At 38.1% G+C, this 27,187-nt stretch overlaps 1 protein-coding gene across 1 annotated transcript in view; it reads right to left on the bottom strand.

Annotated features, from left to right (window-relative positions):
* The window catches only part of LOC126268053 (laminin subunit alpha), a 380,289-nt gene that overhangs the window by 220,402 nt on the left and 132,700 nt on the right, over positions 1–27,187 (bottom strand). The window contains exons 14-20 of the mRNA XM_049973485.1: positions 11,037–11,293; positions 10,630–10,908; positions 10,347–10,556; positions 9,896–10,201; positions 558–710; positions 259–436; positions 5–162 (exon numbers count right to left, since the gene is read on the bottom strand). Of these exons, the coding sequence (XP_049829442.1) occupies positions 5–162; positions 259–436; positions 558–710; positions 9,896–10,201; positions 10,347–10,556; positions 10,630–10,908; positions 11,037–11,293 (1,541 nt within the window). The remainder of the gene's footprint in view (positions 1–4; positions 163–258; positions 437–557; positions 711–9,895; positions 10,202–10,346; positions 10,557–10,629; positions 10,909–11,036; positions 11,294–27,187) is intronic.

The following is a 27,187-nucleotide window of genomic DNA, read 5'->3' as shown; positions in this document are numbered from 1 at the left end:
TAACCTTAAAAGTGAGAATATAGTTCTCAGTTAACTGAAAATTGGTATTCTGATCAGACTGTCTAATTACAGAACGACACCCTGAGTTGGATGGGCAGTGCTGAACAGGTAGCTTAGCTTCATAAAACTGACCATTGTGTACCACAACATCTAAATCAAATGCTGAAAACGAAAATTTACATAAAAGCAATTATATTCAGGCACATACTTCATCAATGTACAGCCTCAAAACTTCCTAAATGTATTACAACTAATTACCTGGGTGATCTGGTTGATAGTATCTCACAACAAAAACATAGGAACCAGGGCTGGGCACCTTATGCATCACATCAATCATTGGGTCTGAATGATCTAAATAGATAAGCTGTGTACTGTTATCAAATAAACGTGGCACTTCCTTGGCAACACGTTGTTCGTTGCCTGTCTCAAATTCAACCTAAAAAATGCACTGTTAATTTAGTTGACACATAAAAACAAAAGAATAGAAATTAATAGATAAAATAAATACTGCCTTACACTACACAATCGAAAACACGGTAAGAAAAGAATGTGAGTACCTTCTTTGAGTTTGGTGGTCTGTGAAACAATGCTTGAACACAATTTCCATCTTTTCTGACACATGCCGGCTTAGGCTGCTGATAATCCACGGACCATTCCTCAAAAGGTATAGCAACAACAGAGTCTAGTGCAATATTGGTGTCATTCCTGCCCTGGAAATTAAAAAAAAAAAAAGAAAAAAATTACTTCTATTCTAAAAAATATGATGACAGAATTAACAGTTATACTTAAAATGAAATACTCTGTAGAAAGATGAAAAATTGATGTGGGTTTTCAAAGGAAGATATGGAAAATTGTTCATATAACATACGAACTATCCAGTAAAACTATCTGTACTCTTAGTAGAAATAGTTTGTAGTTTCCTTTGAAATAAATATCAAGAACTGGCCTCAGTTATAATTGTCATCCTTCACTTTTATCAAAGTTCTAATAACAGCAGCAAGATTTCTTATTATTTGCCATGAAAAAGTGGATTCATTTATTTATTGAGGAAGGCTGAAAGAGTGATCAATATGGTGACCATTCTTACATATGTTTAAATCTGTGCTCTTATTCACTCTTAAGGTGTTTATGGGATTAATATAAAAGCTTTTCTGGAATGTTGTTTCTCTTAAACCTTACTTTGGAGAAGGCTGCAATGGTATGTTGAAAAAAGTAGTTGACATTACTATACTGTATTTTTATTGCAGACATCAACCAGCATTTAAATAGACAGTGGGCATTATGTAGGTATTGAACTTTAAAATCAAATGCACTTATATGAAATTACACTATGAATACTACATGTACCAGTTCACTGGTAAACCGGTAAACACATCCCAGTTTAGTGCAGGACTCTAGCCCATTGCTTGAGAGATACTCAAACAGTGATACACTGCTCTGTTGATATACTGTTGTCAACAGCTGTGACTTTGACAGAACAGCTTCTACACAGCTACAAGAAGGTAATCAAAGCACTTATTTGTCATGAGACAGTAGACAACATTTGCTAGGGAGTCCCAGCCACTGGTGCGCAGAGGTGTAAGTATGTCAGTACAGGGTGCAGGCAACTTAAGAAGGGGTTAGGTAAGTTACTATGAGACTGATTTTATTAAAGTAAATGTACAAAAAATGATCATGTCCAAGACTGTAATGTTATTATGGGCAGATAAAGGTTATTACTGTTATTAAAGCAACCTGACAACTTGCAACCATTGTTGAACAGTGCCACATGATCCAAGAAAATGGGTCTGATCACAAAGCTGCAGATGACTTAAATATGGGCTTCTTCTTAGTAAAGTATCTTCATACTTTAAACTCATTACAAATCACTGCCTACGACCTTCCGTTATTATCCCACTTCCTACAGTTAGTTAATACATTATTTGGCTGTTTGAAGTGCCATATCATACACGCAACATGTTATATGCCTTGCCTTACAAGAAGCCATGGACCATGCTGAAACGGGATGACTTGTGTGCCACAAGAACATAGACAACTGAAACATAGGTGCAACCACAATGGAAGGATACCTGTGGCAAGGCCAGACAAACTCTTGGTTTCTGAAGAGAGGGCAGCAATCTCTTCAATAGTTACAGGGCCAATGGTCTGGATTATTAATTGATCTGATCTTGTAACATTAGCTGATATGGCATTCCTGTGCTAGTGCTGCAAACGACTGGAAGCAAGGGGAAATTACACCCAATACTTTTCTTCCTCCGAAGACAAGCAGCTCTACTGCATGACATGATGATGCCATCCTCTTGGGCAAAGTATTCTGGAGGCAGAATAGTCCCCCTTTTGGATCTCCGGAAGGGGCTACTCAGGAGGATGTGATCAGGAAAAACAAAAATTTGCATTCTATGGGTCAGACTGTAGAATGTTGGATCATTTAATCAGGTAGAAAGATTAGAGAACTTAGAAATGGAAATTGATAGTCTGAAGGCAGATACAGAGAAACTTAGTGAAGTGAGGTGGCAGGAATAACAGGACTTCTAACCAGGTCAGTACATAGTTATCAACACAAAATCAAATAGTCAAATAGGAGCAGTACAGGATAGGCCTACTAATGAATAAGAAAATAGGGATACAGTATCATGAACAGCATAGTGAACACATTACTACACACACACACACACACACACACACACACACACACACACACAAAGGCAACATTCATCACAGTACTACCTCCACAGATAATACAGAGATTAAAAGAACGTATGATTAGATACAAGAAATTATTTCGGTAATTAGGGAAACAGAAATTTTCTTGTGAGGGGTGACTGGAATTCGACAGTAGAGAAAGGAAGAGAAGAAAGAACAGCAGGTGCACTTGGACTGAGGGAAAGGAATGAGAGAGGGAGTCATCTCATAGAATTCAGCACAGAGTTTAATTTAATCATCACTAACCGTAGCTTCATGAATCATGAAAGAAGGGTGTATACATGGAAGAGATCTGACGACACTGGAGGGTTAGAGATTGATTACATAATGGCAAGATAAGAGATTCTGAAGCCATATTTCAAACTGTAAGTCATTTATAGTGACATATGTGAACTCATGACCTTAATTTATTGGTTATGAACTGCAGAATAAGTCTGAAGACATTTCAAAAATGGAGGAAATTGTGGCGAAGTGAACAGAATAAATTAGAGGGACCAAAGAGTATTGGAAGTTTCAGAGGGAGTATTATGGAACATTGGGCTGAAACAGAGGAAAGGAATACAATAAAAGCTGACTGGGCACTTCTGAGAGATGAAATAGAAAATCAGCAGAGAATCACATTGGCCTAGCAGAAACCCTGGGTAATACAGAGGATAGTGAATTTAACTAATGAATGGGTAAAAGACAAAAATGCAGCAAATTAAGCAGACAAAAGGGAATACAGGTGTCTAAAAATTGAGACTGACACAAAATGCAAAAATGGCTAAGCAAAAGGACCTTTGCAGAAAAGGAAAGCAGCTTTCTTGTATATCAATAGCCCAGATGACAAGCTAGTATTAAGCAAAAAAGGGAAAGCTGTGCACTTGTTTTGTGCTGAACTAGTAGCAATAGAGTTATCGCTAGCCAAAATTGGATGGGTTCATCCTGGATTAGACTGTTATTTGCATTCTATTCCATTATATATTTTGGGATCGGATGTTGCAAATCTTTGAACAGTCTGTGAGGGGGCACTGAGCTATAAGCAACACAATAGCAGAATTAGTTGCAGTGTAATTGTTATTGTTGTGCATATGTGGACTTTTGACAGAGACTACAGTATAAATGATACCCCAGGGTAAATGCTGCTTTCATGCTGTCAAGATACATGTGCAGTCTGTGCTTCAAGTCTGGGCTACCATGTGTTTGTGTGATTTCCAGAAGGTGCTGCATTATGTGTTCACGCTGCTGCCAATAACTGCCACAGTCATAACAGACAACTACTGACCACATCGCTGCCCAACAGCGTTGCTGTTTTTTCACTGTGCCACAGCAGTCAACTGCCATGCCACTATAGGAGTGTTGCTGTTTGTTCGGTGTGCTGCCACCAGTACATGCCACAGCCAAGCCACGCTGCAGTATCCAACAGTTCACTGCTCCATATCATCAAGCGAGATATTTAAGATAAGTAACAGCAAACGTTGCCTAGTTCCTATTTGTGTTGCGAATCGTCAGCCATGGCAAATGAAATTGACAAGATGCAAAGCAATTGTGAGTCAGAAGTAGGAATGATTCAAGCAATCATGAAATAAGAGAAGAAACAGGTTGGATGCCAGGAAGCCAACACTCTATTCTGTTTGATACATAGAGTAAAAAGTTAGAAACGAGGGATTCCAAGACATGGTACATAAATTCAAAAATTGAGAGAATAAAATCTGAGGTAGTGGGAGAGGCGGATTCCAAAATGGAGACTATGAAATACATGTTAGTTATGGAGGTGGAATGAAAACTTAGTGATAAATTTGGAAATATTATCGATACAAAATTTGAGGAATTAAAAAAAGAGCTTGGGGATAAAATGATTCTTTTGAGTAGGAAATGTGATGTGTTATCAAAGTCTGATGTAATGAAGGGGAGTAATTCTTGTCAGAAAACTGTGGATAGTGATCTTCATGATGATGTGATTCATCTGAAGAGATAGAGGGGCTGGCCAGTACTTAGCTCAGCTCAGTACAGCTGATAGATACACAAAAAACAACCGAAAATTTACGTTCCTAGCTTTCTGAATAAATGTTCCTTCATCAGGGAGGAGAGAGGGGAAGGAAAGGGAAGAAGGAAAAGTGGATTTAGTTACAACCCAGGTTATGAAGCAACAGGGAAAGGAAAATAGGGAGGGGAGCAAGGATGCAGGCATGGTTGTCAGAGGGAAGCCAAGGATATTCTACTGTAAGTACTGTGCCAGCTTCAAACCAAAGAGGATGCATACAGAAGTAAAGAAGTATATAGTATAAAGATGTAGGATGAAAAGATGCATGAATGGCTAAAGAGGAAAGGGAAAGAGGAGAAGACTGAAAAGTAAATGGGAGTGAGGTTGTTTAGCGTAGGTTCAGTCCAGGGGGATGGTGGGATGAAAGGATGTGTTGGAGTGCAAGTTCCCATCTCCGTAGTTCAGAGGGACTGGTGCTGGGTGGGAGAAGCCAAATGGCACATACGGTGTAGCAGGTTCCTAGGTCCCTAGAATTATGCTGAAGGGCATGCACCGCTACTGGGTATTGGACATCTCCTAGGCGGACAGTGCGTCTGTGTCCGTTCACGCGCTCAGCCAGTTTAGTTGTTGTCATACCAATGTAAAAGGCTGTGCAGTGCAGGCATGTCAGCTGATAAATGACATGTGTAGTTTCACACGTGGCCCTGCCTTGAATTGTGTATGTTTTACCAGTAGCAGGGCTGGAGTAGGTGGTTGTGGGGGGATGCATGGGGCAGGTTTTGCAGCGGGGTCGGTTACAGGGGTAGGGACCGCTGGGTAGAGAAGATAGTCTGGGAATATTGTAGGGTTTAACAAGGATGTTACGGAGATTAGGGGGGTGACGAAAGGCAACTCTGGGTGGTGTGGGGAGAATTTGTCAACGGATGATCTCATTTCAGGGGTTGACTTGAGAAAGTCATATCCCTGGCGAAATAATTTATTGATGTATTCAAGGCCAGGATAATATTGGGTGACAAGGGGGATGCTTCTGTGTGGTCTGAGGGTAGGAACATTGTTGTTGGACGGGCAGGAATGTATTGCTCGGGAGATCTGTTTGTGGACAAGGTCTGCAGGATAGTTGTGGAAGAGGAAAGCACTGGTCAGGTTATTGGTGTAATTGTTGAGGGATTCGTCACTGGAGCAGATACATTTGCCACGAATACCTAGGCTGTAGGGAAGGGAGCGTTTGATGTGGGATGGATGGCAGCTATCAAAGTGAAGGTACTGTTGTTTGTTTTTGGGTTTGATATGGAAAGAGGTGTGGATGTGAGCTTCAACAAGATGAATGTCAACATCCAGGAAGGTGGCTTTGGTTTTGAAGAAGGACCAGGTGAAATTCAGATTCGAAAAGGAGTTGAGGTTATGGAGGAAATTAAGGAGTGTTTCTTCACCATGAGTCCAGACCACAAAGATCTCATCTATAAACCTATACCAGGCCAGGGGAAGCAGCTGTTGGGTCTTCAGGAAAGCCTCCTCCATGCGGCCCATGAAGAGGTTGGCATAGGATGGAGCCATCCTGGTTCCCATGGCCATATCCCTAATTTGTTTGTAGGTCTGGCCTTCAAAAGTGAAGTAATTATGGGTGAGGATGAAGTTGGTAAGTGTGATAAGGAACGAGGTTTTTGGAAGATCTTCGGGTGGGCGTTGGGAGAGGTAGTGCTCAAGGGCAGAGAGACCATGGGTGTGTGGGATGTTTGTGTAAAGGGATGTAGCATCTATGGTGACAAGAAAGGTTTCAGGTGGGAATGGAGTGGGAATGGATTTGAGGTGTTCTAGGAAGTGGTTTGTGTCCTTGATGTAGGATGGGAGTTTGCGGGTGACAGGTTGGAGGTGTTGGTCTACCAGAACTGAGATACGCTCTGTTGGGGCTTTGAAGCCTGCTACAATGGGACGGACAGGATGGTTCTCTTAGTGGATTTTGGGTAATAGGTAGAAGGTAGGGGTACGTGGCTCAGGTGGAGTGAGTAAGTCTATGGAAGCCATTGTAAGGCCTTGTGAGGGACCTTGGATTTTTAGGATTTTCTGCAGCTCAGTCTGGATGGAGGGAACAGCTTTGTAGGTTGAGGTGTCGGAGAGTTGATGCAGTCCTTCTGCCACATACTCCACACGGTCAAGTACCACAGTTGTGGAGCCTTTATCCGCCGGGAGGATGACAGTAGAGCGGTCTGTTTTCAGCTCCTTAATGGCATGGGATTCAGATGGGGTGATGTTGGGGGTTGTCGGGATGTTCTTCGAGAAGGACTGGGAGGCAACACTGGATGTGAGTAATTCCTGAAATGTCTGCAAGGGATGGTTTTGGGGGAGGGGAAGAGGATCCCTTTGAGAAGATGGTCGGAACTGTTCTAGACAAGGTTCAACACTGGGTCTAGTATTTGGGGGCTGTGTTTGAGTAGTGAAGTGATATTTCCAGTTGAGGTTCCGGGTGAATGAGAGGAGATCTTTAACCAGGGCAGTGTGGTTGAATTTAGGTGTGGGGCTAAAGGTTAAGCCTTTTGATAGAACAGATGTCTCTGGAGGAGAGAGGGATCTGGATGAGAGGTTTAGAACTGAATTGGGGCTGGTGATATGTGGCATTTGACTGTGGTTATAGTTGAGATTTGGTCTGTGTGGGGTATGTGCTGGGATGGGGAGATTGAGTAGGGTGGCTAGGCTAGGTTTGTTGGCTATGAGGGGGGTTTGTTGACCGTTCTGTTGTGGTTGGAGTTTGTGAGGGATAGGGAGAGGGACCCCACTTCTTAGGTGTTGCACTAGCACTGTGGATAGTTTTTTCAGGTGGTGTGTGGCATGGGACTCAAGTTTGCGGCTGGCTTCTAGGATGACATTCCTGAGTGTGTTCTCCAAGCAAGGGTTTGAGAGATGGAGGACTTTGAAGAGAGATAGGAGCTGTTGGGAGTGGTGGTTACATGAAGTAGCGTAGAGATTCAGGACAAGCTGGGTAAGGGCTAAGGATTGAAGTTTCTGGAAGTCCAGGAGAGATTGGTGGAAGGAGGAACTGCACTCAGAGATAGGAACTTTTAAGGTAAGTCCTTTAGGGGTAATTCCAAAGATTAAGCAGGACCGGAGGTAAAGTATGTGGGATTGCAGTTTGGCTATGGTGAATGCATGTTTCCGGAATGAATGTAAATAATGTGGTATAGGATAAGAGTACATAGTGGGTAACTGGTGGGTAGGGAAATTAAATAACTAAAGATAAAATAGTAATCATAAGAAGGAATAAAACACGGAAGGAAGGACGAGAAAGAAAGAAATTGTGTTGGTAATGTTCAATACCAAAGGAAGACCACTAAATAAGAAAAATACGGAAAAAGTTGACCAGACCAAGCAAGTATGTCCAGATCAGGGGAAAAGAACACACGTTGCTCAAAAACAGAGATAGCGAGTGGCGGAAAAGAGATCGCGCGTGCCGCAAAAAAGATCGCGCGTGCCGACAAAAAGATCAGTGATGGGAAAATGCTGGATTTAAGAAAAGATATGTTAAGTATAGGGGCTGAGCAAGTAAATTTGGTAACAGAATCTGCCATGGGGTACGGAATGTTTGTAGGTGATGAGTTATGCAGGGGAAAAAGCAAATTGATGCTGTAAGTTTCTTGACAGTTGTCTGGAAGAATTTTAAATAATACAGATGCTTTGGCAATGGCGAAGAAGAAAAGAGGGAGATTTTTATATGACAGAAGGAGTCTGTTACAGGGAAAGAAGAAAAATGTGGAAAGACAGGGATGTGTCTGATGAATGGGAGTCTATGCAATGTACATAGTAGCTGTACGAAAATTAATGTAATTTGTTTTTATTCCATTAAACTGTATGGTACATGGAATGAGGATGGAATGATGGGTAGAACAACACATTTGTGAGTTCCGACACCTTTGCTGCTTGGAACACTGAATACACTGCCCTGAAACGTATTTTCATGGGCATGGTTAATTATCATCGGCACAGGCAACAGATAGTTCACCTACAGGTTTCTATCTATTGCAAAGTAAAAACTCAATGACACTGACATCAGACTACAATTATGCAGATGGCTTTCCAAACAAGAAACCTGATAAACTGTGTATGACCAGCAGGGTCCACAGTAGTTGTGTTTATCGTTTATGAGATGAGCCTCTAACAATACAGGCCATATTCTGTGTAAACTTTATCAAAGCTCTCAGTGTCATTATGGCTACAAAATTTGCTTGCAAAAGTAGTTAAGGGCTTATTACTTAAATTTGGCACTGAGAAATAGTTGTTCAAAACCACAGCATTGATTGAGATTAATTTAAATTTAAATACTCATACAACAGAGAGTGTTTGGAGATTTTCTTTAAAAGCAGCACTTCCACCCAAAAACACTTAGGCCTTTAGAACAAAGTAAAAACAAATGTGAGAGCAGGCTTTCTTGGCAAATTTCATATATGAAGTCTTCACGGGTTTTCAGCCGAGTAGCGTCGTCGTCTCATAGCAACATTTCGATGGAATCTCCATCACTTTCAGGCGAAGATGATGACAAGGCTACTTGGCTGAAAACCCCTGAAGACTTCATATTAAAAAAAAAGTAAAAACAATCTTCCTTATCTGGTCTTGACCTTAAGAAATTCCAGATGATATATCCATGCAACAGCACTAAGCTATGATGATCATGTAAAGAGCTGAAAAGTTTTCCTTGAAACCAAATATCATTCTGAATTCATGCAAGCTGTCAAGCACCAAGATGCAAAAAACATTCTCTTTCACTCATTCAGGATTCCGAGTACAGAAATACTCCACTACCTTATGTGCACTTGGAATGTGTTATGAAATATTTGTGGCATGACTGCACCACATGAAAACAGCCAAAGAGGACTTATTTTATATCTTGAATGGCAATATACATGTTAGATTTTGTACCATCAGTTACAAATAACTATCTCTATTCCAGAGACCAAGAGAGAACTGGCTTATCATAAATATATGAAAGTGATGAACAATATGTCGGTAGCTCCATTTGTTGCTCATACATCATTATATTGCATTTCACTAATTGTACAAACAGCATCAAACATCATACAAATGATGTAGCAAATCTTCAGTAATGATCATCTATTACATTATAATACTGTATTAGTTAACATAAAAAATACATCACTCTATGAATTATACTTAAAGAAAAAAAAAGCTACTGTTCCTGAAAAACACTGATCTGAAATATTGCCATGTAAACTAGCAACATACCTTAAGAATAAGACTGATGTAATTTGTATCAAAATTGAAAACAGCCAACTGCCCTTGTCTATCTGTGACAGCCTGTCTGCACAGTTCTGTATATGGGCATCCATACAATACCACTTGAGCAGACTGTTGCCAATTCTGAGAGCGACTTTCTATGGATACAGTTGTTGAGTCACTATCATTTGCTGGAGTGATATAATTGAGAAGTAGCACATGTGGTCCAGGTTTAGAAATTGTCATTTCTAGATGAATCTCATCCTGCCTTTTGTTAATTAATGGCAGCTGTGGTCTCTGCAGTTCATGCAATTGCTTTGAAAGAAATATTAAATATCAGTTATCAGTGTCCTATATTACAAATGAAATGTAAAATTCTTGTAATATGGTAAAAAGAAATACAGCACTAAGAAAAGAATTTTAAAACATATTTTAGTCAGGAGCTGTTTGTAGAACTTACTATGTAATCAGAGAAGTATTCTGTCAAAGGTTCTCTTGTGTCATCTTTTGACAAGAAGCCTCCATCACCACGTACTGTGTCAAACTGGGAAATGTTTGGATACCTGTAATGTCTGCACAGATCCTTATTTCCAATCTCACAAGGCTCAATCACTTTATCTACCAAAACAGTGGCTTCATAATATGCAGCTGGCAGCAGAACGAAGTAATCCTGAAAAACCCTCATTCTTAATAACATGTAGTTAAAGGTTTGTAATAGTATTAAAATTGTTTAATTTTATTACCAGTAACAAACTCTTGTCATTCTTTATACTTATTGTCCATGTACCAGGATTCATAACCATTGGAGATGGGATGCTTCCTGTTGGACCAGATACTGTGACAAATGTTGGCAAACCTGCAGTTGGTTTGAACAGAACCTGGAATGTCTGTTCAATATCATTAGGGTTATCTGGAGTAATTCTGATGTGACCAAGTATAGAATCTTCATTGTTGTTGATGTATCGCAGTACCATTCGATACAGAGACGACTTTGGTATGTATATATTATGTAGAATTTCATCCTGTGAAACAACAAAAGATAATAAATCTGTTAATTATGATTTTTCTAATTACATTTTGCTTTTTGTTACTTGAATCCACAAATTAGAAAGAAAAAAATTAACAATGAACAAAATAACTCAAATTTTACCTGCAACAATGAAAAAACTGCATAACCTTTCCAAGAGTAACCTGGAAATACTTCTTCATCAAAACCGTAGCGAACAGGCGTGTTTGCAGGAGTCCGGCCATCTTCAGCTTCATACTGGTTGTGATATAGCGTGGGAAAGTAATAAGTCTTGAGTGGTTCCCTACATGTGCGACCAGTTACACGTGGTCGGCATGGACACTGACCATTCTCCTTGTCACATGTGTTGTGTACTGAACCTCCAATATCACATCCACAATCTGCAAGCCCAAACACAATTTAAACTTACATTTCATGTGCAATATTAATACTAAACCTGATTATCAGGTAATATATTTCCTGTACAGGAAGCATCACTATTTCTTCAGTAACAGTTATTCTCTGAGTAGTATGTAATGCCAAAGTTGAGGTGATTATTTTTCCCTCAAATTTTCCTTATATTTCTAGAGTAAATCAAGTCAGTTAGTGACATGATCAACTTACTGATTCAATGGCAGAGTTTCAACAAATAATTTTATGATGCTGCACTCTACTAAGTAGATGCAGACTGAGCCCTTGCTATTAATCATTTAAACACAATGAAAAATCTAACACAAAGATTACAATTATAACAATCTGGTATCATTTTGTCATATACAAATCACACTGGACACTTACTGCTATGGCTACATGGTAAAGAACATCTGCACATGCCCATTTCTATACCTCTACTCCTGGATAAAAGTACTTTTAATTAACATTTATCAGAAAATCAGAATTTTCACCAGACATCATGTCAGGGATGAGTACACATGTTCTTCAGGTGAGTTCTGCATATAGACCAGATAGTGTTCACACTCATCACTACTGATTTTTGATCGTAAGTGAACTCAGAATATCATACTACACAATTAGCTTTCAGCATAGGCAACAATATTTTCACACCCAGTTTATGTGTAAATGATGCAAGTAATTTCAGTACCTTACACACATTACACTAGCAGTAATTTCTGTCATCATCAGCACCCTTCAAAATATATATTAATTCATTCTAAGAGTGGAAGATCATCAGTGGGATCAAATACAGGTTTTTCTGTAGATAAATTGTTGCAGAAGTCAAATTAGCTTTTGAAAAGCCCATACCATACCAAAATCTCATTTCTTAAAAATGTGTACTGCATAAGTTAAATAAATCTGTTCAGTTGTTACTTTCTGTTAGAGTAATCAACAATATCAAGCTTTCACACAGTCCATGTTAAGAAATGAATTTCATTTCAGTCACAATTTTTAATGGTTGTTTAATATCACTCTAGTTCATCTTTTCTTTATTTTTGAAGTTGTTCTTGTCCAAGCAGCAAAAGTTTTTCTATTATGTTTTTCAGTACAGCTTCAATTTTTTATTACAATTCTGATTTAACAGTTCTCATTTTCTTATAAGCAATATTTTGATCTTAGATATTACCTATCAGTTCTAATTTTTGTTTGATCTTGAGTAAACAAGTGATGTCAGAGTACATTAAAATAGAATGAAATGTATTATCTACAGAGAGAGAGGGCAAGAAAGCATGTCAAGACTTTGATTTCCAGGGAGGCAATGAGAGTTTCATTGGAAGAGGGTGAAGGAGGAATGTTGATGAATGTTACATATTTGGCGTTATTTATCAACTAAAGCCTTTGTTTTTGTATTGGCAGTATGTATGGGTCTTGTTCCTGTCAAGCAGTGGTGTCCGCTGAGTCGTATTTAATAGCACTTGTGTTTTCCTCAAGTGTGCATATGTTCATTTTCCACTTAACTCAGCAGTTTATGGGTCTAGGTGCATTTTAAAAGTACACCTGCAAAAAAATAACAACTAACTCTGTACTACAAGTTTTTAAAGTTATCTCCAAGAAGTTGATTTCTCCAAAGTTATTTATCCCATGCAACGAGTGATGAATTCAACATGAATTACCAACAGTGGACTTCTGGAAGGCAAAATGAAGTTGAATACTCAAAAATAGAAAATAGTATTTGTCTGCAGGGTATTCCTGGCACAGTTAATGTTTTGGGATACAGGTCAGAGTAGCCACTGAACAAATGGTGATCTAGAAATTTTCAATAAAGCACACAGTAATGCTCAACTTGTTATGTGTCAGAAGAAACTTTGTAGAAAATAATGTGTCTGAATACAGCTTATGAAGTGTGGACAGAATTGCACAAAATATTTTATGATGTCTCTGAAGACAAAGTATACAACCTCTGTTTGCAGTTCGTTAGTTACAAAAAGGCTTCTGGAGATGATACTGTGACACATATTTCAAAACTGAAGAATCTTTGGAATGAATTGAAGTGGAAATGGCTAAAGATATTGTAAATAATCAAGAAATGCTTTATTTGTTTTTGATTTGTAAAATATTAGGTACACTACCAAAAGCTTGTTCTTCATTTGAATCTAGTTGGATGCTAATTTTTAGAGACGTCAGAACAACTGACAGTCTGACAAATCAACTGTGTGCATATGAAGAAGTTTTGAGGATAAAGGTAGATGAATTTAGTAAATAAGAAGCCTTCACTATAGATTTGTCAGGGTAATTATCTCAACAATCCAATCCAATGGAAAGAAGAAAAAGACATTAATGTGCAATTACTGTAAGAAACCCAACCATACAATTAAAGAATGCACAAATTGGGCAGCTGATGTCAAACTTCTGAAACAAACTAGCACAGATACAAACATGTTACTTTTAGCTGTCACATCCTCTGTGATGAACTCTCAATGCAAAAATGATGACCAGTACATAGACAGTGGTACAAGTCATATTGCAAATGGTGGAAACTGCTTCAACACTTTTCAGCCTTTTTCAACAAAACACTCAGTAATTACAGCTAATGGTGACAATACTGAAGCAATCGGGAAAAGCACAATAGACACTGAAGCATCAGTTGAAGGAAAATGGCACAGAATTACTATGGAAGATGTATGGCATGTACTTCTGAGTCACAAGAATCTTTCTCTGTCCTTCCACTACAGGATAAGCATATAGAAAATAAATTCACATTAACTGCAGAAATTTGTAATCTCAGGGTTGATGAGGTCATTAGATTGGTAGGTAATAAATGAAAAGCACCAGTTTGCTTTTGTTCTACAATATTATTTTTATTACTAACCGGTTTTCAGCTTACAAGGCCATCTTCAGACATTTACTGAGTATTATCACTGCAGTACCACCACACTCTCAAACTGTAGGTTCCCTCAAACACCTCAATTTTCCTGCATTTACTAATTTCAGTTTATCTTATTGATATTGCTTAAGTTCCTCGTGTATTCTGTATTTACATTGACAACTGTCTCTTCTTTCTTAATTGGTTGTGTATCACTCTCCATGTTTCATACCTCTTGATGCAACCTTGTCTAGTACTAATTTTATCTTATTTTATTAGTTTTATTTATTAATAGAAACTGTTATGTAGGCATGCTATTCCTACTTTGTGCCAAAGGTTCTCCTGTCAACTCCATTGTTATTTATGTACTGTTCAGTTTTTACTGTTTCATTACAAAGATGTTACTCACTGTATGTTTCTACTTCACTCTAGATGTGTTACTTCTCTTCCAATGTTGTCTGCTAACATTTAACTTCTTTAGTGATAATACTCAGTAAATGTCTGAAGATGGCCTTGTAAACCGAAAACCGGTTAGCAATAAAAATAATATTGTAGAGCAAAAGCAAACTGGTGCTTTTCATTTATTATTATAATGTTGTTCTACCAAGAACTGACGGAAGATTTTGTTAATAAGATTGGTAGGTGTTTTTGATCACTTTGGAGGACTTTTCAAACTGTATGTGAGAAATGAGGAACCTAGCTACCTCGGTGAATCACACTGAAGATCCAAAGAAACTGGTACACCTGCCGAATACTGTGTAGGGCTCCCGTCAGCATGCAGAAGTGCTGCAACATGACGTGGCATGGACATGACTAATGTCTCAAGTAGTGCTGGAGGAAACTGACACCATGAATCCTGCATGACTGTAAAAAATCCATAAATAGTATGAAGGGGTGGAGATCTCTTCTGAACAGCACACTACAAGATATCCCAGGTATGCTCAATAATGTTCATGTCCAAGGAATTTGGTGGCCAGCGCAAGTGTTTAAACTCATATGAGTGTTCCTGGAGCAATTCTGGATGTGTTGATTTGATTTCTTTATTAATCCATGTAACAATTTACATTGTGTGCATTTTGTCAGAAAAATCATATACAATACAATATACCTACAAATTATGCACATAAAATTAATATTTACACAAATTTTTAAAGTATGTTACATTAGTTTTATATCCTTATGTAATTTTCTTATAGTACTGTAAAATTTTGGATTTCATATTTTAATTATTTCCTCATGTATTACAATGCAGGCTACTTTAATTTCACTACATGTTTTAATTCAGATAGTCCGTTACTGCATAATAACTTTTATTTAATAAAAATTTTTTTAGTTTTGTTTTGAACTGTCCAATTGTGTCAATATCTTTTATATTTTGGGGTAATTTATTATACAATTTAACAGCATTGTACAACAAGCTCTGCTGCGTTTTAACTTTATTTTTTCTCTCTAGATGCAGATTGTATTGGTTTCTGGTTCCATAGCTGTGTACTAAAGAATTTTTAACATAGCAGTCAATATTTTTCTTTACATACATAATACTTTGAAAAATGTATTCACGGGGGACAGTTAGGATTTCCAGCTTTTGGAAATGTTCAAGGCAGTGAGCCCTACTGCCATTCTTGGTTATTATACGAATTGCTCTTTTCTGTAATTTGAAAACTATTTGAATATTTTTACTGTTGACTCCCCAAAATATTATTTCATAGGTAATAACAGAGTGGATATAAGAAAAATATACAGATCTGAGACATGTAGTATCACACACTGCAGTCAGAATTCTAAGAGCATAGCATGCTGTAGCGATTCTGTTACTAAGTATTTTAATATGTTCCTCCCACTTTAACTGATTATCAACATGCATACCAAGAAATTTTGTGTAGTCTACACATTCTATAGTTTCATCGTTTAACTTAAAGTTGTTATAGTGTGATTTTTTGCAGACATAGAAGTTTACAGCATTTGTTTTTTTTAAAATTTAGTGTTAGTTTATTATTGGATGCCCACTCACGTACACTGTTTAGTGTTTGTTCGGCTTTTTCTTTCAGTGCATCTGGTGATTTGTCATTGATTAGTACATTTGAGTCATCTGCAAACAATATTGTTTGTCCATGCTTGATGCTCTGTGGGAAGTCATTTATGTAAATGAGGAATAGTATTGGGCCAACGACACTACCCTGTGGGATACCTATATTTACATAATTTGGGTCTGAAGTATACTTTACAATATAGTTTGAGCGACTTGAAATATGTGAGATTTCAGTTATCTGTCTTCTATTTTTTAGATATGACTGGAACCACTTTTTCACAAGTCCCCTTATTCCCAGTTCATCTAACTTATTTAACAATATGTTGTGGTCTACTGTATCAAACGCTTTAGTTAGATCAAGAAATATACCTGTTGTGTAGTTCCCTTTATCTAACGCTTCTAGAATGTGTTTTGTGAAGTGTGCTGTTGCTGATTCTGTGCTTTTCCCTGATCGAAATCCAAACTGGTCAACAGACAGTAAGTTGTATTTATTTAAATAATTCATTAGCCTATCTTTCATAATAGTTTCTAATATTTTTGCAAAGCATGAGAGTAGAGAAATTGGCCTATAATTTTCAATTTTTTCCTGCATCACCTTTTTTGAAGAGAGGTAGTAATTTAGCATATTTTAAATAGTCTGGAAAGTAGCCCTGCTTGAAAGATTGATTTATAATATCAACTAAAGGTGGAAGTAGGCTCTTGATACAGTCCTTAATTATAAAAATGGGGACTTCATCCAGACCAGCTGAGTTTTTGTTTTTCAGTTTGCTGACTGCTTTGTAGACTTCTTCCTGTGTTGTAGGGAATAACACCATCGAGCGTGATACACCATTATTTGGCTTTTTGACCTGAGGGGCTGTTAAAAAATTTTCCTGTAATTTTTTTCCTATGCTACTAAAATAATCATTTATATAGTTTGCCAAATATATTGGGTCTTTTATTACAGTCCCTTCCTCTTTGATTTTCAGGTTTGACAGATTCACTTTCCTGGTACCAGTTTCCTGCTTTACAATTTTCCATACTGCCTTATTTTTGTTTTCAGCAGAGAGCACCAGTTTGGAGTTATGAGCTCTCTTTGCTGCAAGCAATATTTTCCTATATGTTTTCCTGTATCTTTTATAAAAGAGTGAGAAAGCAGGATTAGTTTGGCTGTGTTTAATGGAGCTCAGGTACTTTAGTGTTTCAGACGATTTTTTGATGCTTTTTGTGACCCACTTGTTTTTTCCTGCTGTTGATAATGGACATAGCACTTTGGGAAATGTTTCTTCAAAATTTAATTTAAACAATGTCATGAAATTTTTGAATTTTTCATTTGCATCTACCTCTGAGTATACTGAGTCCCATGTTAGTCCTGCACTGTCCTGCTGGAATTCCCCAAGTCTGGCAGAACACACAATGGACATGAATGGATGCAGGTTATCAGACACGATGCTTACATACGTGTCACCTGTCACAGTCGTATCTAGACATATCAGGGGCACTCTAAGTGCACATGCCCAACACCATTACAGAGTCTCCACCTGCTGACAAGCAGGGTCCATGGATCCATGAGGCTGTCTCCATACCCATACACATCTATCCGCTCAATACAATTTGAAACAAGACTCGTCTGACAAGGCAACATGATTCCAGTCATCAACAATCCAATGTCGGTGCTGACATGCCCAGCCAAGGCATAAAGCTTTGTGTCATGCAGTCATCAAGGGTACACAACTGGGCCTTCAGCTCCAAAAGCCAATATCGATGACGTTTCATTGAATGGTTCACAAGCTGAGATTTGTTGATGGTCCAGCACTGAAATCTGCACCAATCAGCAGAAGTTGTACTTCTGTCATGTCGAGCGATTCTCTTCAGTCATCTTTGGTCCCATTCTCGCAGGATCTTTTCCCGATCACAGCGATGTTGGAATATTTTACATTGTTGCAATAATTACCATTGTTATTACAGCTTCACAAGAAATTCTTTTTTCATGATGAATTGTAGATGAGAGCTCACCAGGGTAAATGATCGCAGCATATGATAAAACCTGGGAACCTAACAAAACAACATATATTTTTTCAAAAAGTCTGTTTGTAAGGGAAACAGTATCATGAATTGCTACAGTCAATAATGGTGCTTTCACAAAAACAAACAAAATTACCACTTCAAAGCAATTTGAAGTGAAATTTACCTCATTTCGTTGGAAGTGTCTGATGATTTCCCAGGAATATCTTTGCAAAAGTTCTGACTTCTTCTTAGAGTGCTGAAGGTTGCTTCTGGGTACATTACTACTCTTCTCATTGTCAGAGAGAGAGAGAGAGAGAGAGAGAGAGAGAGAGAGAGAGAGAGAGAGAGAGATGGTGGGGCAACTCTATATTTTTGCTCTCCTGCTCGCAATGTTCAGAGACCTTATTAATTATTTTTCTTGGTCCACTCCATAAGGTACTACTACTTGCCCTTCTCTGAGGAGTGTAAAGTGTATCCTGTGCTGCCTGTGATGAGCCAGGAACGAGTTTGTCACTCATCAACAGACATATTAATGTGCGACACATCACAACACTACACAGCAACCTTGCAATGGCTATATTTGTACGATTCTGTATTAGATCACTGAGGATGGCAGTAGCTGGAAACAGGACATGAATGAGCTGATGTTGGTCAACTTGTGCCAATTCAGAACTGGGGAGCCATCATACCACTCTTTGTGAACAGACTGTACATACATACTCTGTAAGCCAACATGTGGTGTACACTGGCAGAAACTATTTACCACTACTTGTTGTTTCCATTCCCATTCCATTTGCAAATAAATTTTTTTTTTCGTCAAACTGCTGGGTCGTCTTAGGCCTATACTCCACTTAATCTAACTTAAACTAACTATACACAAAGGACAAAACAAACACACACACACGCACACACTCACACACACACACACACACACACACACACACACACACACACACACACACACACACACACACGCGCCCGAGGGCCGAGGGAGAACTCGAACCTCCAACGGGAGGAGCTGAGGAAACCGTGACAAGGCACCCTAGACTGAGCAGCTAACCTGCGTGGCCACACATGGAGTAAAAGAAAAATAAATGTCTACATGACTCAGTACAAGTCCAAATTTATCTTATCTGTGGTTCTTACACAAACTGCATGTTGGCAGCAGTAGAATTTTTCTGCAGTAAGCTGGAGATGCCTGTTCTCTAAACTTTCTCCACAGTGTTTTGTACAAAGAATATTGTCTTCCCACTAGAGATTCCCATTTGAGCTCATGAAGCATTTCTGTAACACTCACATGTTAATCAAGGCTAGCAGCACACTTCTGAATTCCTTCGATATCTTCCTTTAATCTGACCTTGTGGGATCTCAAACATTTGAGCAATACTCCAGAATGGGTAGCAAGAGTGTTCCATATGCAGGCTCCTTTATAGATAAGCTATACATTCCTAAAACTCTCCCAATAAACTGAAGTTGACCATTCGTCTCCCCTACAATCATCTTTAACTGCGCCTTCCATTTCATACTGCTTTGCAACATTATGCTTTGATATGTTTCAGTTGCATAGAGTGCCACACTATAGGTAAAACACTTATCTAGTCTTTCCCTGGGGATTTTATCTAGCTTTACACATAATAAGTTTCTCTTTCTATTGAAAGCTTCCTTAGGTACCACGATCTTTCATTTCCTGCTAATAACACCATATCATCCACAAATCATAAACATGCTACACTCTTTCCTTCAAAACAAACTCTGAAACTCCATTTTTTCCACCTGGACATTTCATAGTAGTCTCCTCTACGTACATGTTTGAGAGCAATACAGAATTACAGCAGCCTTGCCTCACTCACATAGGCATTTCATTTCCAAACCTTACTCTTATCTTCCATTTTAAATACAAAATTTTGTACCAGTTTTCTCTCCTTCCAATTAACTCCTTTCTTCTTCAACATATTCATCACTTTGCTACATAGTGCTCTGTCAAGATCCTTTTCTAGGTCAACAAATGCAGTATACATTTTTCTCCTTCCCTTAAGATGTCTCTCTCCTATACTTCTTAGTAGTCCAATTGCATCTCTTTTTCTCTTACTGTTTCTAAATTCAAACCTCTACTATGTGCCAATCTAGCTTTCCATATAACTTTCCATTCCGCACTCTTAATAATATATTGGCTGCATGAGAAATTAAACACATTCTCCACACTTTCAGATATTCTTCTTTTTCTCAGTTGGTACTATTACTGTTGAGCATACCTCATTTCAGGGGTGTACTACCTCCTTCCTTCTGTCTCCCAGCTTTTTATCACTTTTAGTGGCAAACAATCAGTTCCATGCCTTTTTATTTTTCATTTGTTCCAGTGCTTTTTGCAATTCTTAATCCAAAACACCATGCCCTTTTTTTCAGTATATGACACATTTGCCTCTTCTTCACATTTTTTTTATTCTTAATATTTGATTCATTTCATAAAGACACCGTGTTCTCAGCATCTATTGAACACCTCTCGTGGTTCTTTGATTATTCTGCCATTCTTTCATTTGATTTCCATATTAATCGTCCTTTTCCGGGGTGTACATGCAGACAAGAAAAAAACAATTCTCGTGTTGCTCCCATATTTTTCAGTTAAGAATACACTTTTTCCTGGATGAAAATACATTATACCCTGGGTCAAAGTACATTTTTTATGTTGAGTGACTATATACTTTCTCTAGAAGCTGTAAAACTTATCAATACTTTGAATGATAAAGGTTTTATAAGACAGCATAGGACTTCCTGGATCTTTAGGAAATTAAACCTGTAAAAAACAATGTTTTGGAAATATCCTTGATGCAAGGCAACATGTACCCTGCATATTTTCATATTATGAAAGTTTAAATACAAATTCCATCTAAAACAGCATGGTAACTTCTGAAAAACTGAAATCAAGATTGTGATGTACTTCTGTCAGCCACTCGTAGCTCACATCACATGATATTGCCAGCCAATGACAGCAGATGGTCAGAGCATACAACATGTAGTGTAATCAGCCAATAGCAACATCACTGTTAAGTAGTGTGAACACACAAACAGAAAAAAAATGATGGATTAAATTAATGCACATACAGTATAGCTACAAGAAAAGCTACAGTTTCACATATAATACTGATCATTTTTAGTGTATGTTACCCCTTAAGATATAACAAACAAAAACAAAAATTTTAAATAATATCACAAATGGCTGGTCTTCTGGAACCAAAATTTTTTCAAGTTGCTTATCCTCAAAATGTTAAGTTTTGAATGAGAGTCAAATACTCTATGATTTAAGAAATTCATCACACATAATATAATTCATCTGATATAAAAGGAAATTTACTTTCAAAGTAATGTTTTTTAAACCACCATTCACAATACTTTCTTGTGACCTGTTATAAATGTAAACAGTTGTGATGTAACACACATCAAAAGCAGTTTGCTGTTATGACGTATTGTATAGTCTTCATCCTAAAGCCTTTTGACACATTTTGCTGTTGGAAGACACTTGTGTGTGTAATGTGTATTTCTGTTGTAAATGACGCATTTTGTTTGCAACTGAAGTTTTATATTGGTGTTATTCTTCATTTATGTTTTATTGCTGCAGTATTATTCTGCAACAGCAGGCTAAAGTAAAATTATTTGTTAGACTATCAGTTCTTACCAGTCAGAATTACAAAACTTTAACTGAAAACTAAAACCATTTTTCCCGGATGAAACAAATCCTGCGTTTCTCCTGTATTTTCAAGGTTGTCCTGGGGCATTTACGTCCTGTTTTCCTACTTTCTCCCTATCTAATTTTTACAACTTCATGTGCTCCTTTTTCTCTATTTCTCTTTCATCAATTTTCTCTCACATATTCAATTTCGTTTCTTAATTCTTTATTCAATTTCCTACACATCATATGTCCTTCTCTATTCTCCACTGCCTTCCATTTTCTCAATTCTTCTATCTTTTCCAACATGTTTTCCATTACCCATTCTTTCCTGATGTTTTTAGACTTTCTGTTTACTATAATTTCTTTTGCAGCTGCCATTAGACTCCCTCATTTTTATCGATTTCTCATTTTTGATCTCTTCCTCATTATCTTTTCTTAATGTTTCTATAAACTTTTCCTCCATTTCTAATCTGTCTTCTTTAGAGTTTCTATATTTGATTTCTCTTTAGCTTTTCCTCTCTTTACTTACTTCAACTTTTCTTGTGTTTCCCCTACCATTAGGTTGTGGTCATAATCTGTTAGATCCTGGGTTTAGCATTCTTCAGGAAGTTCTTATCTCTTTTCTGTATAAATATGTAGTCCAACTGATACCTCTCTCATTCAGACTAGAAACCCATATATATCACCTCCTTCTGCAGTTCTGAAATGTAGTGTTGCAAACAACTCAGTTTTCTTTACAAAAATTAATTAACCTTTCACCTCTTTTATTCCCTGTGTCTAAAACAAATTTTCCTATTATATCTCCTTCATTTCCTTCACCAATCATAGCATTCTAATCCCCCCCACAAAAACAATAATTTCTCTTCTCTCTTTCCATAAGATTTTCTGTCTTTTCATAGTAGTCTTCTATCTCCATACCTTTATGTTGACTGGTTGGCGTGTATACTAATATTAATACCACATTATTTTTTACCCTTGTAGTCTTATCACCATCCACCTTCCATTTATACACTATCTGAGGGAAGATTGGAAAGTGATGCACAACAATTTTACTACCAAAAAGTTTAATTGTTAACAAAACAAAAAATTACAAATGAACTTACATCTTTTATCTACTTTTCTGCACAGTCACAAATGTTCTCAAGACATTTCTCTCATCGTGCTAACAGTTTCAGTACATACCGTTCATAGAATACCATTTAGTCTGAATATAGCTACCTGCAGACTGATGATTTCACTTCTGCATCTGTCGCAAAATGTTGGCCAGCCAGGAATTTCTTCATGGGTCCAAACAGATTAAAATCTGACAGTGCAAGGTCTAGACTGTATGGCAGATGCTGGAGCACCTTTCACCCAAATTTAGCAATTTTCTCATGAACAGAAGCAGCAACATGGAGGTGAGCATTGTCAGGAAGAAGTCTGACACTGCCAGCCTTAATGTTGTCGTGTTTGTCAAGAAGGGACAGCAACTTAAAGTTTTAATGTAGACTGTAGCATTCACAGCAGTCCCATGTTCAGCAAAATCCACTAATAACACACCATTCAATATCTCATATCTCAGGCCACTGTCGAAAACACTTTCCTGGCAGACTGAGTCACGTTGAATTTTTTTTGTACTGGGGAACCAGCATATTTCATTCCATAGAGGCCTGCCTGTTTTTGGGCATGTAGCGGTACAAAAACGACTCATCATCATTGGTGATTCCTATCAGAAAGTCATACTCTTCCATTTCATAATGTATTGAGTAATCCAAGCCTGTCATCATTCACTGGCCCTTGTGGTTGCCCATCAGATTTTTGGACAACAATCAAGTACTAACTTTACAAAATATCAATGTGTCATGAACAACATCGTACACTGTACACAAGAGATGTGAACTGCCTCGATAAGATTCGCAATTCCAAATCTCAAACTACACTCACTGCTCTTCACAAGTTGATGACAGTAACAAGTGAACCATGTTTGTTTCAGAATTCAGGCTTCTGTTGCTAGAGCTGCACATAAAAACAAAATACCTTCTGTAGCTCAAACATCAAACTATACCTCCATGAAATTTCAGCATACTAGCTGCAGTACCAGGCGAGAAAAAATTATTTTGTGTTACTGTCTGACTCTGCCTTGTACCTTACCAGAACTGAACTGTAGTCTGGACATACAACAAAAATCACATTAAACATCCATTTCGGGATTTATTTATTCATGTATCAATAGTACCAAGAGATCCAATGCTACTTAATCATGGGCTAAGGCAGTACATAGTTTACATGGTTTTAGAAAATTTATAAACAACAGAATTAAAGAATTAATAACACATGAAAAAAAGACTGTGAGGGGATATACGAATACCAAATTATAGCCAAAATTCTCAGCTACTGTGAGGGACTGCTGTGCTGAAAGGAAGTTGTTTGTCACAAGCAAACCTTTCAACTTGGATTTGAATACTTTTGATTTACCACACCATTTTTCAGTTCTTCTGGGAGCCTATTGAAAAGTAAACCTGTACACTCCTCTGTACAAGGCTTAAGGAAGTGTTATCCTAGTTCAAGAAACCATTGTCTGCAAATGCCATGCTCTCTCTTGAAATATTATATACCAAATTAAACTAGTCAAATTATCAGTGGTACCAACTTCTGCATTCCTGCATCTTCTGAAACTTCAGAGCAGTAAACAGAATACTTTGTGCAACAATGCCACTTGAGAACACAGTTTTTAAAATTGTGATGTCTGCATTGCAAATTAAGTACACAAAATAATTTAACTGCATATATAAAAAATCTACTCTTCAAGCAGCAGCGAAACACACACATAAAATACGGTTGTAATTGGCAAGTTTTCGAAGTCAGTGGCTCCTTCTTCAGGCAGAAAGGTTGAAGGGGAAGGAAGACAGGGGTTAAAGGAAAAGGACAGGAGAGGTCTAGGAAAAGGGGTAGATTTTGGGAAAGTCACCCAGAACAGCAGGTCAGGGCAGACTTACCGCACAGGTTGAGAAGGAAAGACTGATTGTTGGGGACTGCACTGGATGAGATGTGAAAACCTGAGAGTTTCAAGGTGGAAGACAGGTTAATATTCAGACAGAGATTACTACTTAAACAGATGGAGATTATCGCTTAAATGTCATGCATGAGTCCATAAGAGTGGAAAGCTAAGAAAATTGTATGTAACAGAAGTGACATGACCACGGGAGGGGGGGATTGAAAAATAGACAGTAAGACATGTTGTAATGTTAATTCCCAGCTGCGTAGTTCTCAGAAACTAGTGTCTGGGGGAAGAATCCAGTTAGTTCCCACCTGTGGAGTTCTGAGAAATTAGTGTCTGGGGGTAGAATCTGGATAGCATGTGTTGTGAAACAGGTGCAGAGATCACAATTGTCATGTAGTAGAGCATGCTGTGCAAAGTATATTTCCCATTGCCAGTATACACCTTCTGCCTGCACCCATTCATCCTAGCTGATAATTTGGAGGTAGTCACGTCAATGCAAAAGGCCAAACAGTGTTTACATAACAGATGGTATATAATGTGTGTCATTTCACAGGTGGTGCTCTCTTTGATAGTATATGTGTTGTCAGCTACAGAGTTGCTGCAGTTGGCAGTAGGAGGTTGCACAGGGCAAGTCTTGCAGTGGAGATGGTCACAGGAGTAGGAGCCATAGGGTAGGGAGATGGGTGCAGAAGGTGCCTAGAATTGTCAAGAATATTGTGGAGATCGGGAGGACGATGGAAAACTATTCCAGACGTGGTGGGCAAAATTTCAGACAGGGCATGATTTTAAGAAGTCATGGTCCTGTCAAAGCAACTGATTAACATATTCCAGATCAGGATAATGCTGAATCACAAGTGGTGTGCTCCGAAGTTGTTTTCTGGAGGGATCAGCAGTACTAGGATTGGATGTGGTGACCTGGGAAACCTGCTTTTTAACTAGGCTACTGGGGTAATTACATGCAGTGGAGGCTGAGGTGATAGTGGTGGTGCATTGCTGTAAAGAGTGTGCCGAAATTTTTTTTTACAAAGGCACAGACGGTGTTTAGAAACGATAGATTGCATGCGAACGGTGGTGGCGAGTTTGTCGCTGTTAGTAGTAGTTTATCCTGTAGTGAAGTACAAGTGGATAATTCCTGTGAATTATTATGGGTGGAAGTTACACTCAACAACCGAGCTAGGTTAATAATTGGCTCCTTTTACCGACCTCCCGACTCACCAGCATTAGTGGCAGAACAACTGAGAGAAAATTTGGAATACATTTCACATAAATTTTCTCAGCATGTTATAGTCTTAGGTGGAGGCTTCAATTTACCAGATATAGACTGGGACACTCAGAGGTTTAGGACAGGTGGTAGGGACAGAGCATCGAGTGACATTATACTGAGTGCACTATCTGAAAATTACCTCGAGCAATTAAACAGAGAACCGACTCATGGAGATAACATCTTGGACCTACTGATAACAAACAGACCCTATTCGACTCTGTAAGTGCAGGACTGGGAATCAGTGATCATAAGGCCGTTGCAGCATCTCTGAATATGGAAGTTAATACGAATATAAAAAAAGGGAGGAAGGTTTATCTGTTTAGCAAGAGTAATAGAAGGCACATTTCAGACTACCTAACAGATCAAAATGAAAATTTCTGTTCCGACACTGACAATGTTGAGTGTTTATAGAAAAAGTTCAAGGCAATCGTAAAATACGCTTTAGACAGGTACGTGCCAAGTAAAGCTGTGAGGGATGGGAAAAACCCACCGTGGTTCAACAACAAAGTTAGGAAACTACTGTGAAAGCAAAGACAGCTTCACTGCAAGTTTAAACGCAGCCAAAACCTCTCAGATAAACAGAAGCTAAACAATGTCAAAGTTAGCGTAAGGAGGGCTATTCATGAAGCGTTCAGTGAATTCAAAAGTAAAATTCTACGTACCGACTTGACAGAAAATCATTGAAACAGAGGATGACACGCATAAAGCTGAAATACTAAACACCTTTTTCCAAAGCTGTTTCAAAGAGGAAGACCGCACTACAGTTCCTTCTCTAAATCCTCGCACAAACAAAAAAATGGCTGACATCTAAATAAGTGTCCAAGGAATAGAAAAGCAACTGGAATCACTCAACAGAGGAAAGTCCAGTTGACCTAATGGAATACCAATTCGATCCTACACAGAGTACACGAAAGAACTTGCCCCCCTTCTAACAGCCGTGTACCGCAAGTCTCTAGAGGAACGAAAGGTTCCAAATGATTGGAAAAGAGCACAGGTAGTCCCAGTCTTCAAGAAGGATCGTCGAGCAGATGCGCAAAATTATAGACCTATATCTCTGACGTCGATCTGTTGTAGAGTTTTAGAACATGTTTTTTGCTCAAGTATCATGTCATT

The sequence above is a fragment of the Schistocerca gregaria genome, chromosome 4 (genome assembly GCF_023897955.1).
Source record: "Schistocerca gregaria isolate iqSchGreg1 chromosome 4, iqSchGreg1.2, whole genome shotgun sequence".
NCBI lineage: Eukaryota > Metazoa > Arthropoda > Insecta > Orthoptera > Acrididae > Schistocerca > Schistocerca gregaria.
Note: the sequence above shows the minus strand (reverse complement) of the source record. Positions and strands in the feature narration are given on the sequence as shown.